The following is a 14,276-nucleotide window of genomic DNA, read 5'->3' as shown; positions in this document are numbered from 1 at the left end:
ATAATCCCATACATATGTTCCAAGATTTCAAATTAATCCGTAATTAACACAATATCATCATCATCATATCCAGCATATCTTACTCATAATAATAATAATAATAATAATAATAATAATAATAATAAGCTTAAGAGATAAGAGTAATACTTATATTCGCTCTCTAGCCTAAAGACGTTACATATGAAATGAAAATTAAAAAGAAAATAATATAAGTGATAAAGTATATATTTAATGAAAATTAGGAAAAATGAATCATATATAAATTGTAATAAAATGATTGTAAATTTTCAAATGATATCCTTATAGAAGTTTGCTACATAAAGCACATTCATTTTCTAAATCGAGATTACATAACATGTATATCACAATAAACATATCAAACAAAAATATTAATGTTTCTTACCAAATTTAAGATCAACTTATTTAGTTATTTACTAATATATGTATATACTATATCACAACAAGATAAGTTCTTATAAAGTTTCTTTGAACAATTTGGGATTTAAAATTTACATTATTTTCTATTAAAGTTTCTTAAAACATATATTTGCTTAATTGTTTATGTAAAAGTATTTGCTTATCAATAAAGTTTATTTATCAAAATTTAAACATCTATAGTGTTTTTCAATATTCAACAAACACATGATAAACAATTATTTTAACTGTGACAAAGAATCATTATAATAACCTTGTTGAGAGATTATCAAAATTCATCTTTAAAAAATGAGAATTTTAAATAATTCTTATGTCAACAAACTAATTTTCTTTCATTAAAATCACACTATATTGTAAAATCTTCTATTTATTTTATAGATTATAGATTATATCATGATGTTACACTGTTAACCTGTAATTGCATCTATAGTTAAACTTTTTTATATACACTTTCATATCAACAACATCTTGCATTGCACATGTTTCTATATGATAATATATGTGATATGAGTAACTATCTCCATTCTGATTTACTAGTTGCTACAAAACTATTTTTGATATTATACGCTATTCAAACTTATTTTATATATTGCAAATAATGAGTAAGAAAAAATATTTTAAGTAAGATCTTATTTGAATCTTCTAATCATGTATTTTCATATATCAAATTTTTATATTTGTGGTTTTATATAATTCATCAAGATATAAATGATCAAAATAACTTATTGAATTGCGTAATTAAAATAAAATATAACAAGTATAATGAAAGAAAGAACATATATTTTATGAAAATTTGAGAAAAGAGTCTTGATAAAATTAAAAAATAAATTAAATGTAAGAATAAAATTAAAAAAAAAAATAACAGCTAAAAGTAAAATAAGACTAATTGGTTGATTAAGAAAAGAGCAAAATGATACCCAGAGGAGGCAACAATGCGGGATTCACGGCTTGAAGTATGGTAAGAGGGAACCTTTCTCTGTTCTTTGTCCTTTTTTAATTTTACTAGAACTATAACTATAACTCATATTATTTAAAAGCAAATCTATATAATTATTTTAAAATTATAAGTGATTATTGGATTATAAGTGATTATTCTAAAACTATAAAAATAATCATTTTTAAAATTATAAGTGATTATGCCAATAGAAATGATTTCACCGTAAATATTTCATTTGAGAATTTGATATATTTTTTTGAAGTAATAAGTAAAGTATTCTCTTTGTTCTATATGTTATTCTCACAAGAACATTTATGAGAAATAACTCTAAGAAATATGAAATCTTTGTGATTGGAGTGAAGTGATGATAATGTATATAGTGGATAAATTTTATATGAGTTTGATTATAAGGGGTGAATATATAAGGACCACATGAATAAAATAAAATAAAATTAAATAAAAGATAAATATAATTTTTTGTGAATTAAATATTTTATATTGGTTTTAATTATAAGTATTGAACATAAGGACCAAAAAAATTAAGTATTCAGATTTTATAAAAAAAATAAAAGGACAATTTTGTCCAACATACCACATACGTAAAAATATGGGTCAAATAACAAAAATTATGAGATAAAAATAGAAAAAATTATTATTGAAACAATAAATTAATAGAATTGTCCAAAATGACAAATGAAAACATCATTTAAAAAGAGGATACAAGAATAGCCTCACGATAATATTAACAAACTTTAAATTTATCCATTAAGTAAAATAAAAGTAAAAGTCGGAAAAAATTTTTAATCTTAATGGCAAAATTTCAAAATTTATCAACATATTTTCTTCACTTTTCATATGTTCATCTTACATAATTTATTAATTTTAGTGTTTAACTTTAACTATGATTTCTCATCGATCTATATAAAAAAAATATTCATGTAAGATCTTGATAGATTTGTTTTAATATATATTTTCTAAATATCAACTTTTTAGAATTTTTAAAAACTTATATTTAAAAATTATTTGACTTTTAAATTTGTATGAGGATCAGCAATCCTAGTCTTGTTCAAAGTCTTTGGTATTGAAAATGGTTAAAATGAGTATGAAAATCTACTAATAAACTTACAAAACAAACAAAGTTGACTAATTCAAGGGTCGCACCCAAAAAACCTTCTCTGATATTAAAGTCATATGGTGGGTTGAATATAAATATGAGATTAAAATTGCTTAGAGAGAGTAATTTGGAAAAACTTAGATGACTTGTAAAAACTTACCTTATTTGAATTTGTAAAGTATTTATAGTAAGGGGATTTATAAATAGACGATCTTTTAGGATTTATAAGGTAATCGATCGTACATGGTTTATTCTTTCTTCCGTATATGAAAAAGTTAATAAAAAAAAGAATATTAAGTTTATATTAATATATTTATTATAAATAAGACGCAAAATAAAAATTTTGAATAAAGTCCTTAAATTTTTCAAAATGGCTCTATTTATAATAATAAAATTGGACGAGTCTATGTTAATTTAGGCTCAACAATAGAGGTCGTGGTGTTTAAGAGAGGAAACCAATACGAGTTTAAGGGTTTGAGAATGGCGAAATGGTAAAGAAATTAGTCTCTATCTACATTTTAAATTAAGAATAAACTCTTGTTAAATTATTGATATTGCGAGCTATTTAGAATATATTAATACAGCTGATTTTTTTTAATTAAAATACATTTTTTAATTTAACGCCTCATAGTGAAAATTAAACAAAAAAATGGAATCAAATTACAATTTGGATTAATTTTGTATTTTAGTACTTCCATAAAAATTCCATATTATCACCCTCTTTTATTGAAAACCACGTTGACTCCAGACTAGAGTAGACACATTCTATGTCCTCTAAGATCTCCGTAGAAACTTTATCTTCAATTAATCCCTCTTTTCTTGAATTGTCAGCAAAAACATTTGATCATTGTAAAGTTTGCTTTAATCGACGTTTTCCGAATTGCAATTTAGGGTTACTGTCGAATATCAGCCCTCAATTATGGAAACTAGGGATGCAGTAGTGGAAATCGAGAGTTTAGAAGAGGGATTATTAGCCTCACAGAGTAAAGAAAACGGCGATTTTCTGGAGAACGGAGAAGAATCAACGGTAATTTACACGGCGTCGTTTCAGGAAATGGAGGAGAATTTCATCAAGTACCAAACATTGGTATGGGTATTGTATTCATTGCTGTTCTTATTAGCGTGGGGAGCTGGGGTGTTGATGCTGTTGTATTTGCCTGTTCGAAGATTCATATTGCATAAAGATTTTCGGTCTCGAAAGCTTTATGTTACCCGTGATGCTATTGTTTATAAGGTAAGTTTCTTGTTTCCTCTGTTGTTTTAGTTTTCTGGGATAAATTTTAAATTGTTGTTTGATAATTTGTTGATGATTAATTTGAAGAGAGAAATGAAAGTTTATGGCTAATTAAAGGGATTATGTGTTCTGTTGTGGGTTTGTGAGATTGGAGTTTAATGAGTTTTTATTTTCTATGTCTCTTTTGGTTGTTCAAAGTTGGTAATGGAATGACTTTCGTTGGGCGTTTGATTATTGTTATTAGAAGGTGGTAATCGGAATGAGTTTTTAGTTTTAATGGTAGTGAAACTCGCACCTTTAAACATGTTTTCTTCGTAATTTTCATTATCAAGTGGCAGTGGATGGTATTGGGTTTGTCAAAGAAAAGAATGGTTAGCGTAGGGCAAGCTTGATCAAAGTCCTTGTCAATTAGTTGTACAAGCTAAGTTAACATTCCAACCGTTTAATACCAACAAACAAACGGCCGTTAGTGTCAATTTTCATGAAATGTGTTAAGTTATTCCCATGCTAATGAAGCTTTCTTCCTCTAACATGTGTTTTTCTTCATTGTTTTCAATTACCCTTATACCACTTAGAAGACAGTAATGAATGAGAATGAATTTTGAAAAGAGAATTAGAGTTGGACAATCATGATCATGAACCTTGTCAGCTAATTTCCTAGCTAAAATCACATTGAATTCTTATTTCCATTCCACCAATTTAAGGCTGATGATACTAAACATGAATAATTTATGGTACCATGAGAGTAGAAATTGAGGAGACCAGTTATGTTTGCTACCATGGTCCATGTCTTAATGACTTATGCTAGATCAAGCATCATGGGGAGCATTTTTTTTTTTTTTTCGGGTGCTTTTTTGTCCTGTACTCTGCAATTTTACAATACCTGTCTAAAGGCCTCCTCTTCACAACTTAATATACTTCACCAAACTTATTTTTAGAACAATGGAACCTATAAAATGTCTGAGAACTAGTGTTGGCTACTTAACATTTAGCACTCAAGTGAACTTAAAATAGGTTGTGCACAACAGCGTGAATAGTAAATAATACTTTACCATATTTAAATTATTTAAGCTAGATTTACCACGTAAATTCTCACTTTGGTGATAATTCCCAATAACAGTTTGTTTCCCTAATTTCCTCAAATAATTAGTTACACTAAGTTTTTCTACTTTTTCAAATTTCCTAAATTTTAGACAAGCTTCTAAAACCTTGGCTTTGAATGTCAATTGTAACAACCTTAATTATAAAGGCAACGACTAATTTGAATTTTAGCAATAATCACTCAGAAGTTCAACATTGCAAACACAATAGGGGGTTATTGAAAGTATTTTAATGCCCAAGTATAATACTTGGGTTAAACCAATGCAATGTATCATGCAAGTACATTACTAAAACGAAGGTCTTAATTGTCCAAAATAAGAAAAATTACAATCAGATCAAAATAAAGTTCATGACTCCAAATTACAACTTTAATGATCTGAAAAAATTAAGTAAGTAACAAACGTCTCCAACGCATAAAGTGCAAACTTAAAAATAGAATAATGATAATGGAGTTGTACTCCTGCTCAAGTCCACTCCTTGTTCCTACTCTAATGCTCCTTCAAGGTGGCATGGAGATTCACTCTAAAACAAAACTATTAAAAACATACAAAAGTATAGTATCAACAACGCCGAGTACTTAACACTAGTGATCATCAAATAAGTTACTAGAACTTTTGTTTAAACAAAGTCAATTTGAAATTCATAAGCCTTTTTAGGGCACATATAAACTTATAACTCCTGAAGTCATGTGTTCTTGAGTAATTTAGAGTAGGTTTTTGATGTATATTTTGCTAGAAATCAAAATGGTTCTTTGTAGTGATTTTTGAAGATGAACTTTGTATGATTTTATTGAGGGTATGAAGATAAAAATTAAGGGTTGTAGGAGGGAAATCAACCAAAATTTTTGGGTGGGATTAAGGAGTGTTTGCCTTTTATTTTTGAATTTGCATTGTGATGATGGGTTTTGTTGGCTAGATTAAAAGGAGTTTTGAGAAAAACAAAAGCATGAACTTGGGGAAGAGAAGCAAGTTTTGGGGTCTCAAAAAGGATGGTGGCCGGTTGCTTTGTGGTGTTTTTGAGGACTTTTATTCTCTTGTACTTGTTTAATATTGTTTAGAAAATGTTTAATGAAGATAGTATAAGGTTTGAGTATCATTTGTTGTACATAAAACTAGTCTGGGTGACATTTTGTCTATTTTAAAATCACTTGTACAAGTGAATGAATATTTAATTTAATCCTATTATTGAAAAATAAAATAGATAGGTAATTACATGTACTTCATGTTTTATGAGTTGTTACTCAACTTTAAGTATTACCTCCAAAGTTAAATTTAATTGTTACAATTTTTAACTTGTGAACTAACAAGTTTATAATCAATGTAGTAATTTTTTAGTTACTATCATCACTTACAAAAAAAATTAGAATCATTAGATTGTTTCGGTTGTGGTGTTTAAGGGACACTTGATTTTGGTAACGTAAAGGATTGGGGATTTTTTTGGTTTAGATGACGTAATTAGAAATGAGGTCAACGCTAAGCTGAAGATGTGGAGGTAGAAGTTGGAATTAAAAGGTTTAAACTATATTGAAGTAAGACAAAGTGCGTAGAATATCATTTTGGCACGGAGTGTGATTGTGCTTATGCTATATTTAGCCCTATTAAAATGAGTGTATTGATTAAGTATGTGATTTATTGCGGGTGGGTTCAATGAAGAGCTATGATTGGAATATTATTTGTTCAAGGAGTGCCACTAAGGCTAAATGGAAATTTTAACCAGAGTGCCATTAGATTATGATTATTATGTGGGTCAAATTGTTGGGCTTGATGATCTTAGGAGATAGTGGTAGCTGAGATACGTATGTTACAATTACACACCTGTCAAACTAGGCCGAAATGGACCCCAAAAACGATACAAAATTAGTGGGGCATAACCCAATCGGACATTTTGACCCTAAAACCACCCCTGACCAAACCAACGTAGACGGTTTTCTCTCATTTTATCTTCACAATTTGCAATTCCATGACCCTTTCTTGTATCTTAATTTAGTATTTTATATTGTAGTGTATTTCCACTCATATAGTTGTAGATTAGTATTTAATATTGTTGTTAGCGTTAGATGAAGTCGAATAATCTTTGTTAGCAAGTGGTCAACTACATACTGTTGGGATTATGTCTTGCATTTTTGTAGTGTACATCTTTTCTTCGTCTGCTATAATATAATTTCTTACTAAAAAAATCTAAAAACCTTCTCTAATGTACTCAATCAATATTTGTTAAACTATGGTTTTGTGATAAATAAGTACATGATAACTAAGATGAGCATTCTGATTCATTAAGTTTGAACTTTGAGCTAGAAATTTTCTCTTTATATTCTTACGGAGAGAAGTGTCATTTATCAAGATTTGTCCTTTTGTCTGCCAATGGGGATATGGGAATGGACAGATAGTACGGATTGGAGATATTAGGCCATGTGTTGGATGGTTATTAATCTTTGAGTGGCTAACAAATCTTAATCGCAAATTTTAAGCTTCCTTTTATAGCTCTAAGTAACATACCGTTGGTAATAAATGTAGGTTGCCACTTTGAAGAAATGAACAAAACATTAAAAGCTTAAATTTTGATTCTTCCATTCTCTTTACCTCTTATTCTTAGTATTGCGTAGGTGTAGACTACGCTTACATCGTTTTTTTCATAGTGCAGGTCACAAGACCAGTAGCGTTCCCTTGTTTTGGTGTATTGAAGAAGGAGAAATATGTGTTGTTACCGACTGTAAAAGATATTGTGATTGAGCAAGGTACAAGGAATTTGTTATGATATGGTGAAGTATTACATGGCATTACTCAAACTTATTTTTCACTTTGATTGTTAAGGTTACTTCCATATCCCAATAGTCAAAAGTAAGTTTTAAAGTGAATTTACAATAAAAACATCAGTGTCATGCATTTGAGGAAACTAATTTCTTGGCTAGAAATATCAAATAACTCCTAAAATGAGCCCCGTTTAATGAACTAATAAACCTTATGCTTTATCTATTCCTTTTGAATGCTTTAGTGAAGTTTCTTTTCACCTTATTTTCTCTCCTATTTGCGCACTTGCATCAACTTTTTTTTTGTCAATACATCATCATCATTATAGTCGATGTATCCCGCTCATAAAAGCTATTACTAGTGTCTTGGGAAGGGTAGAAAATGGCAGGTCATACCCTTTTGATAGGAGGTTGTGGCCAAGGAGACCCTCGACTCGAAAGAACCTGCAACTGAAAACAAAGGCAAGACGAGACAAAGACTCGTAGCAAGACAAGGTAAGACAAGACAAGTATCAAGGCTGAAAACATAAACCCAAGAAATATTAAAGCAAATCTTAAAGGACCAAACAATTAACAAGGTAAAAATAACTATAGATAGTTTTCTTGAAGAGGTGCAACTCGTTCATGTCGTTCTTAGTTGGTTCTCCCTCATTTTCTTAGGCCTAGCGCGACTTCTGTTTCCATCAACCATGATTTTCTCCACCCTTCTCGCGTCTATGGTCTTCCTTTGCACATGCCTAAGGCCTTAAACCATCTTAGTTAACTTTAACACATCTTTGTTAATACATAATTAGAGATATTAATAGCCAAATTTTTTCATTAGGTACTATGAAAAATTGAATGGACAATTCAATAACATTGCTAAAGCTTTAATTCCAACATATGTGGTGAGCTCTATGAACCAAATTAATTTAATGTGATCATCACTAACATAATATATTTATTTTGGGAATATCTATCCACTTAGGCAAATCATTTGCAATGATCATCCGCATATATGTTTCTTCTCTTTTCATCCCTATTTATTTTCATATGCTCGTGAGAGTTCTTCATAACACGTCCACCTTTTTGTTTAAGCCATCTTTGTCCCACATTTTCTTCTTTTAAACTACTCAAAGTTCTAACCTTTCACATTTTAAACTTGCTTGGTCTTTCTCCGCACACGATCAAACCCATGTAAAGTGTTTTTGTCTTCATATCTACGACCATTGTTATTCAAAATGGAATACAATCCCATATCGTGCATGAGAACCAAAAGGTAGAACACGACCTAGAGTGATTTACGAACGACTGTTGCCATGCATGGGTTACTATAATCGTGTGAAAATTTTCATTTGGTTTCGACAACATCTCATTATTGGCATTTTTCCTAGTTTGGAAATCTTTATCTAAAGTTGTATGTTCGTTCAATTGAGGGCAAAAAGATTCTCTATTATTTACCTTTGGTTCATGATAGAATATACTAGCATGGTTCATTAGTTGTCTGATCTTATATGTTGTAAAGGAGCAGTAATAGTGTTTCAGAATTCAGTAAACCACTTTACATCATAGGTTGCATATGTCCGACTCCTCAATAGGGATGGTCATGGGTCCAGGACTCGCCCCTTTTCAAGGGTTTGGGTCTTATTTTTTTAGACCCATCGGATCCGGGTCGGATTTGAATCTCTAAAATGAATAACTGGTCTGCATCCGGGCTTAGACCCTCAAACCTCGACCTGGATCCAGACCCGACCCCTAACTCCGGACCTTAGACCAGCCCCGTAAACCCGGACCCGAACCCTAAACTTCATATAAAATTTATAATATTTTTTTTCACAATTCTTTATAATGAGTATATCTTTAATAAACCCTAGAATGTGCGAGAACCTGATAGTCCCGCTCCTCTCCCTCATTTCACTCCGTTAGTGATTATGTCCCTCTGTCCTCTTCCTCATTTCAGTTCCTTTGCCCCTTTCCCTCATTTACCTGTAATAACACTGCATCCCTCACAACTTCAAATCTCATTTCTCTTTCATCCTCCTTCAAATTGAAAAACCCCAAATCTATTAATTTTTTCCAATTCTCCATTGTTGTCTTCTTCAATATGAAGGGCATGGAAAAGGGCCATGCAAACCTAAAGATGATTAGGTTTATTGACCCATATTCGTATATTCGTGATTGAAAAGGTATGCTATTGTTTTTTTAAAATTTTTTGAAAGGAAAGTATGCTTTTATTTTGTTTGATGTTGATACTGATTTCATCATAAATTTTAACTTTCAATACCTTTTGAATACAATTCTAGTAACAGCAACATTTTGTGGAAGTTTTTGTTATAAGTTTAGATTTGTTTGATTGTTTTGTTTATTTTAGTATTATTTCGCAGGTTATCCGTTTGTTCATGAAGTCTATTTGTTGTTGTTCATGTTCTGTTTGTTTTATTTTGGTATTAATTTGTTCAAGTTTTAATTAATATATTGTTATGTTCTTGTTCTATTTTGTTTTATTTCATAAATCAAGAGACCCTTTTTGGACCCATTAAGGACCTTAAATCCATTAGATCCGGTGGGTTCTGGGTATGGGTCCAAAAATTTCAGACCTTTAGGGTCCTATCCGGGCCTGGATCCATTAAAAATTAATGGGTCTTGGTCTGGATCTGGCTAGACCCGCTCCAGACCCACCCCATAACCATCCCTACCCCCTAATCACAGATTTGGGGCATTTAAAGGATTTTGTAGTAGAGTTTGCTATCAAGACTCAAGAGTCATTAGAAAACAACCTCTTTGTTATCACAAGGGTAAGATTGCATGTATTCAACCTCTCATTCCGTGCCTAGGTGGGAGCTTAGTTTTTAAAAGTTTTGAAAAACACACCTAAGGTGTGCACCTTTTGGCGGGCAAGGGGATGGGCCTCTGATAGGGCTAGTTTTGGCGCGAGTGTTTTAGAGCTCCTTTTGTTCTTGGTCTTAGGGGCTCTTTAACTTTGTTTTCTCTTATCTTCTTTATTTCTTGGGGTGCCAGATGTCGTTGCGATTGCAATTGCGATTGCAGTCATGATGTCGTGGGCATGGCACCTTGTGGTGATACGACTTGTTTCGCGGACATCATAATGTAAATTGCTAAGTTGAAAATTAGCTATTTTATCTTAGCTATTCGAGTTTACTAGAACATATATTCAGATTGATAGACCTTTATAATAGCCAATATATTGGAGTAACAACTTATAATGGTTGTTAATTCAAGATTTTAAAGTATAGGTTACGCAATGGGATTTCGAGGAATTGTAAGCTCAAAATACGTTATGAAGTTGTCATCCTCATTTTTATTTCATGCCCTTAGGGCCTTGGAGCACCTCGTGCCTTTTAAAACTAAGGGAGGGAGCATAGTGCCAAAAAAAATTTCGGTCACGTTCGCGTTAACGGTAGCAAAACATATTTTGCGGATGATATTGTGGTCAAAGTGGCCTATTTGGTCTTGTTTTTGCGCTATAGTCACTTAATTGTATTAAGCAGTTGAGGTGATTAAATGTTGTTTTGTCGTTTCTATTTGGTTTCTCTAAGAAAACCATAAAGTGGTTATATTGTTATTGAACCTTGGGCCGCATACAATGGTAATATTAATTGACATTCATAATATTCCTTGTTTGTTAAATCGTCAATTGTTGCATACACTGGTGTGTTTTCATTTATATCTTGTAATCCCAACATAAATCTTGCTTGCTGTTATCAGGTTATTTGCAGTCCTTCTTTGGTGTCTACTCTGTTAGATTTGAGAATTCTGGTGTTAGAAGACCGTATAGTGATGATCTTCAAATTCAAGGTATTACAGATCCAACAACTTTCAGAAAGGTAAATATGTTCATATTCAACTTAATAACTTAAGCTTCTGATTTTGTTGAACTTGATCATTTTTGGTGGTTGTAGTTTAACCGATACTTTGTTTCCCCCAGGCTGTTTTAATACATATCTCAAATATGAAGACTGAAGCTTTCTCTAGACAAGTCTCTGTACTTGAAAGAGCTCAAACTTCAATGGGAGTCCATCCACAAGTTTCTGGGGTATGTTAAATTGATGATATATGCTATTATGCCAAATTATACCTATTTAGTAGAACTCCCTAGGCATGCTTCGAATGTACTAGGCTTTTAACATCAAGTTATTTCTCTTATAAGGTGTGAAGTAAATAACACACTGGGGCAGTCACCATTCCTAAACCTTAGACATTATCAAGGAGCAAAAAATATGGCCAATGCTTATATTGTGTCGTAGGCAACCATTATAGGCGAGAAGAGGGAGAGCGGAAAGGTGAGAGATGGTCTATTGAAGTGACGGTCAAACTTCTATAAGGGATACAAAGAACCAATTTTGTCTTTACGAAGTTCAAATGTCTCAGAGAGGAGGAAGCCCAAGGTATCTCCGAAGCCATCCATAGTAAGGGTGTATTCTAGAAGCACTGATTGATCCTCAATAATTTGTAGTAAACTGGGATTGGAGCTAATATCTAATACAGTGGTGGAAAGTGGAAAATTTGGTGAAAGAAGGGGGAATATAAAGTTAAGAAATTTATCATGTTCAATCAATTATGGGGCATCAAGTAACACAAGAGGAGGGTGTAGTAGATTTGATAGATGAAGATGATTTCGTGGAATGTGAGGGGATGGGGAGATGGGAGAAAAGGAAGATAAGGAGTCTACTTAGATTGTTGGGACGGGACATATTAATGTGGGGTGAGGGTGGGGGGGAATATATCAACACTGATCGATTGGTTAACATGGCTAACTCTGTAGCTGTATCATTTCCTATTACTTACCTAGGCCTTCCAATTTGCATCAGCCCTCACTCCAATGTTTTTGGGCCTTGGTGATAGATAAAATTTTGAGGAGATTGGATGAGTGGAAAAAGGCGATGTTCTCTTTTGGAAGGAGGATTTCGATTGTTAAATCATGTTTGAACAATATTCTATTTTTTGCTTGGAGAGGATTATGAGGGATTTTCTTGGGAAGGAATGGGGGGGTTCAAAAAGGGAATTTGATCATATGAGATAAAATCAAGCTTCTTGTTGAGCTAGCAGGGCTACGTGTAGGGGATTTGAGGACAAAAAATATGTTATTAAGGAAGTGGTTACAAACATATCCCAAACTCTTTGAGGCACACAAGTATATGAAACAAATTTGGTTCAACTACATCCTCTTGGGAAGCAAAATCCAGTCTAACATTTGCTTATCTTACCCCCCTTTGAAGTCAATTTCACAGTTACTTCCTTCCGTTTTATTTTTTACTTCTTAAAAACTAGGGAGGAGTAATATTATTAAGTTTGAGGAGGATGTTTGGTTGGGGGCATAATCTTTCAAAGAACTTTTCCCTAGATTATATCATCTTTCATCAAAACACAACTTGCTGATTATGTAATTTTATTTTTGAGAGGGGGGTAACAATCAGATTGCCTGGAAGATCTTCCAGGCATGATCCATTGGAGAGGGATTTTCCGACGGTGGTTAAGCTATATTAGATATACTTCAAAATTTTAGTCATCAACTGAATCTAATTCAAGAATTTGGATCGCTGATTCATCAAAATCCTTCTATTGCGCTTCTTTTTATGCAAACTTAGTTTCCCATCCCCATAAATCTCGTTCTTTTTCTTTGGCTTAACGAATCTGGTAAGTTAAGGTCCCCAAAAAGATTATTAGTTTTTTCGTTTATTTTTTACCCTTTATAGAACTAAATTATATAAATGTTCCACTTCATAAACTAATTAATAAACAAGTGCGAGTTTGACCATGGCGACATCTGGATTGTATCGTTCGAATATCGTACGTTTGGGTTAGGTGTTGAGTAGGAGCATCACTTGATTAAGTGGTCTTCTACTTGGATACTACTTCTTGGGTCTTATAATTTTGAGATCTTTGGAAAACGTGAATCAATACGGGGAATCTTATTTATGATCCTTGGTGATGCTTTAACTAGCTGGTTTTTTTAGTAAAATGAAAGATAGTCTTTTGTTCTTGCACGTGCTGCTTAATTGGCAGTTTTGTTGTCGGGGGAGGATGTAGATCAGTATTTCACGGACAATGAGAAAGGCAACATTGATTTAGCATTTGTGATTGTGTTGGACATATCCTCGGTTCTTGTAAATAAGCACTGGAGTACTTCTCCGGTCATTGGGCATATTGTTTGTCCTCCAAATTTGTTGATAGATCAATTAGTGAAGTTACTCTAATCGTCCCTACGCATCTTCATACCTCAATAGGTATACCATCTGGCCCAAGCGCTTTATGTAGCTTCATTTTCTTCAAAGCCCTCTTCACCTCTGGCTTTTGTATTTTTTATTCACATAAGTTCTATATTTTCACCCTTTTTGATAGCTATATTTAATTTAATCACAAACAAAATTACAATGTGAAATCTGTAGGACTTATATCAAGGATATGTGAGCAGTTGAAGAGTTTAATGGGTGTGGTTCCTTTTTTTTGGTCCATATACATCAGTGCTTGATGATCAATTTCATCAAAAAAAAAGGTTGTTTATTTCTTGCAAATTTTGAATGCTTTCTATAAGGCAATGGGAATTTGTTCAAGATTATGATTTATTTTGTCCTAAAATTAAAGTAAATATATAATTTTTTCACCCAGTGATGTTGTAGCAAATAATCTGTTATCTTATAATCTCCCATCTATCAACCCTTTCAAGTGTTAGATTTAGTATTTGAACTGATTGTAGATGTCTCCCTTAAAA

General features: G+C 32.0%; 1 protein-coding gene across 3 annotated transcripts in view; it reads left to right on the top strand.

Moving 5' to 3' along the window:
- The first annotated feature begins 3,179 nt into the window (after nucleotides 1–3,179).
- LOC130823786 (uncharacterized) overlaps nucleotides 3,180–14,276 on the top strand; it is a 12,330-nt gene continuing 1,233 nt past the window's right edge. Inside the window, exons 1-5 of one of the 3 annotated variants that reach the window (XR_009046623.1) lie at nucleotides 3,202–3,720; nucleotides 7,462–7,555; nucleotides 11,273–11,391; nucleotides 11,493–11,600; nucleotides 13,954–14,060. Coding sequence is in view for 2 of the 3 variants with exons in the window: in XM_057688560.1 (XP_057544543.1) it covers nucleotides 3,406–3,720; nucleotides 7,462–7,555; nucleotides 11,273–11,391; nucleotides 11,493–11,600; nucleotides 11,715–11,720 (642 nt within the window). In the remaining variant the exon portion in view is untranslated. The other 2 variants (XM_057688560.1, XM_057688559.1) reach the window with 2 other exon arrangements.

This window comes from Amaranthus tricolor, chromosome 9 (assembly GCF_026212465.1).
Source record: "Amaranthus tricolor cultivar Red isolate AtriRed21 chromosome 9, ASM2621246v1, whole genome shotgun sequence".
Taxonomy (NCBI): domain Eukaryota; kingdom Viridiplantae; phylum Streptophyta; class Magnoliopsida; order Caryophyllales; family Amaranthaceae; genus Amaranthus; species Amaranthus tricolor.
Note: the sequence above shows the minus strand (reverse complement) of the source record. Positions and strands in the feature narration are given on the sequence as shown.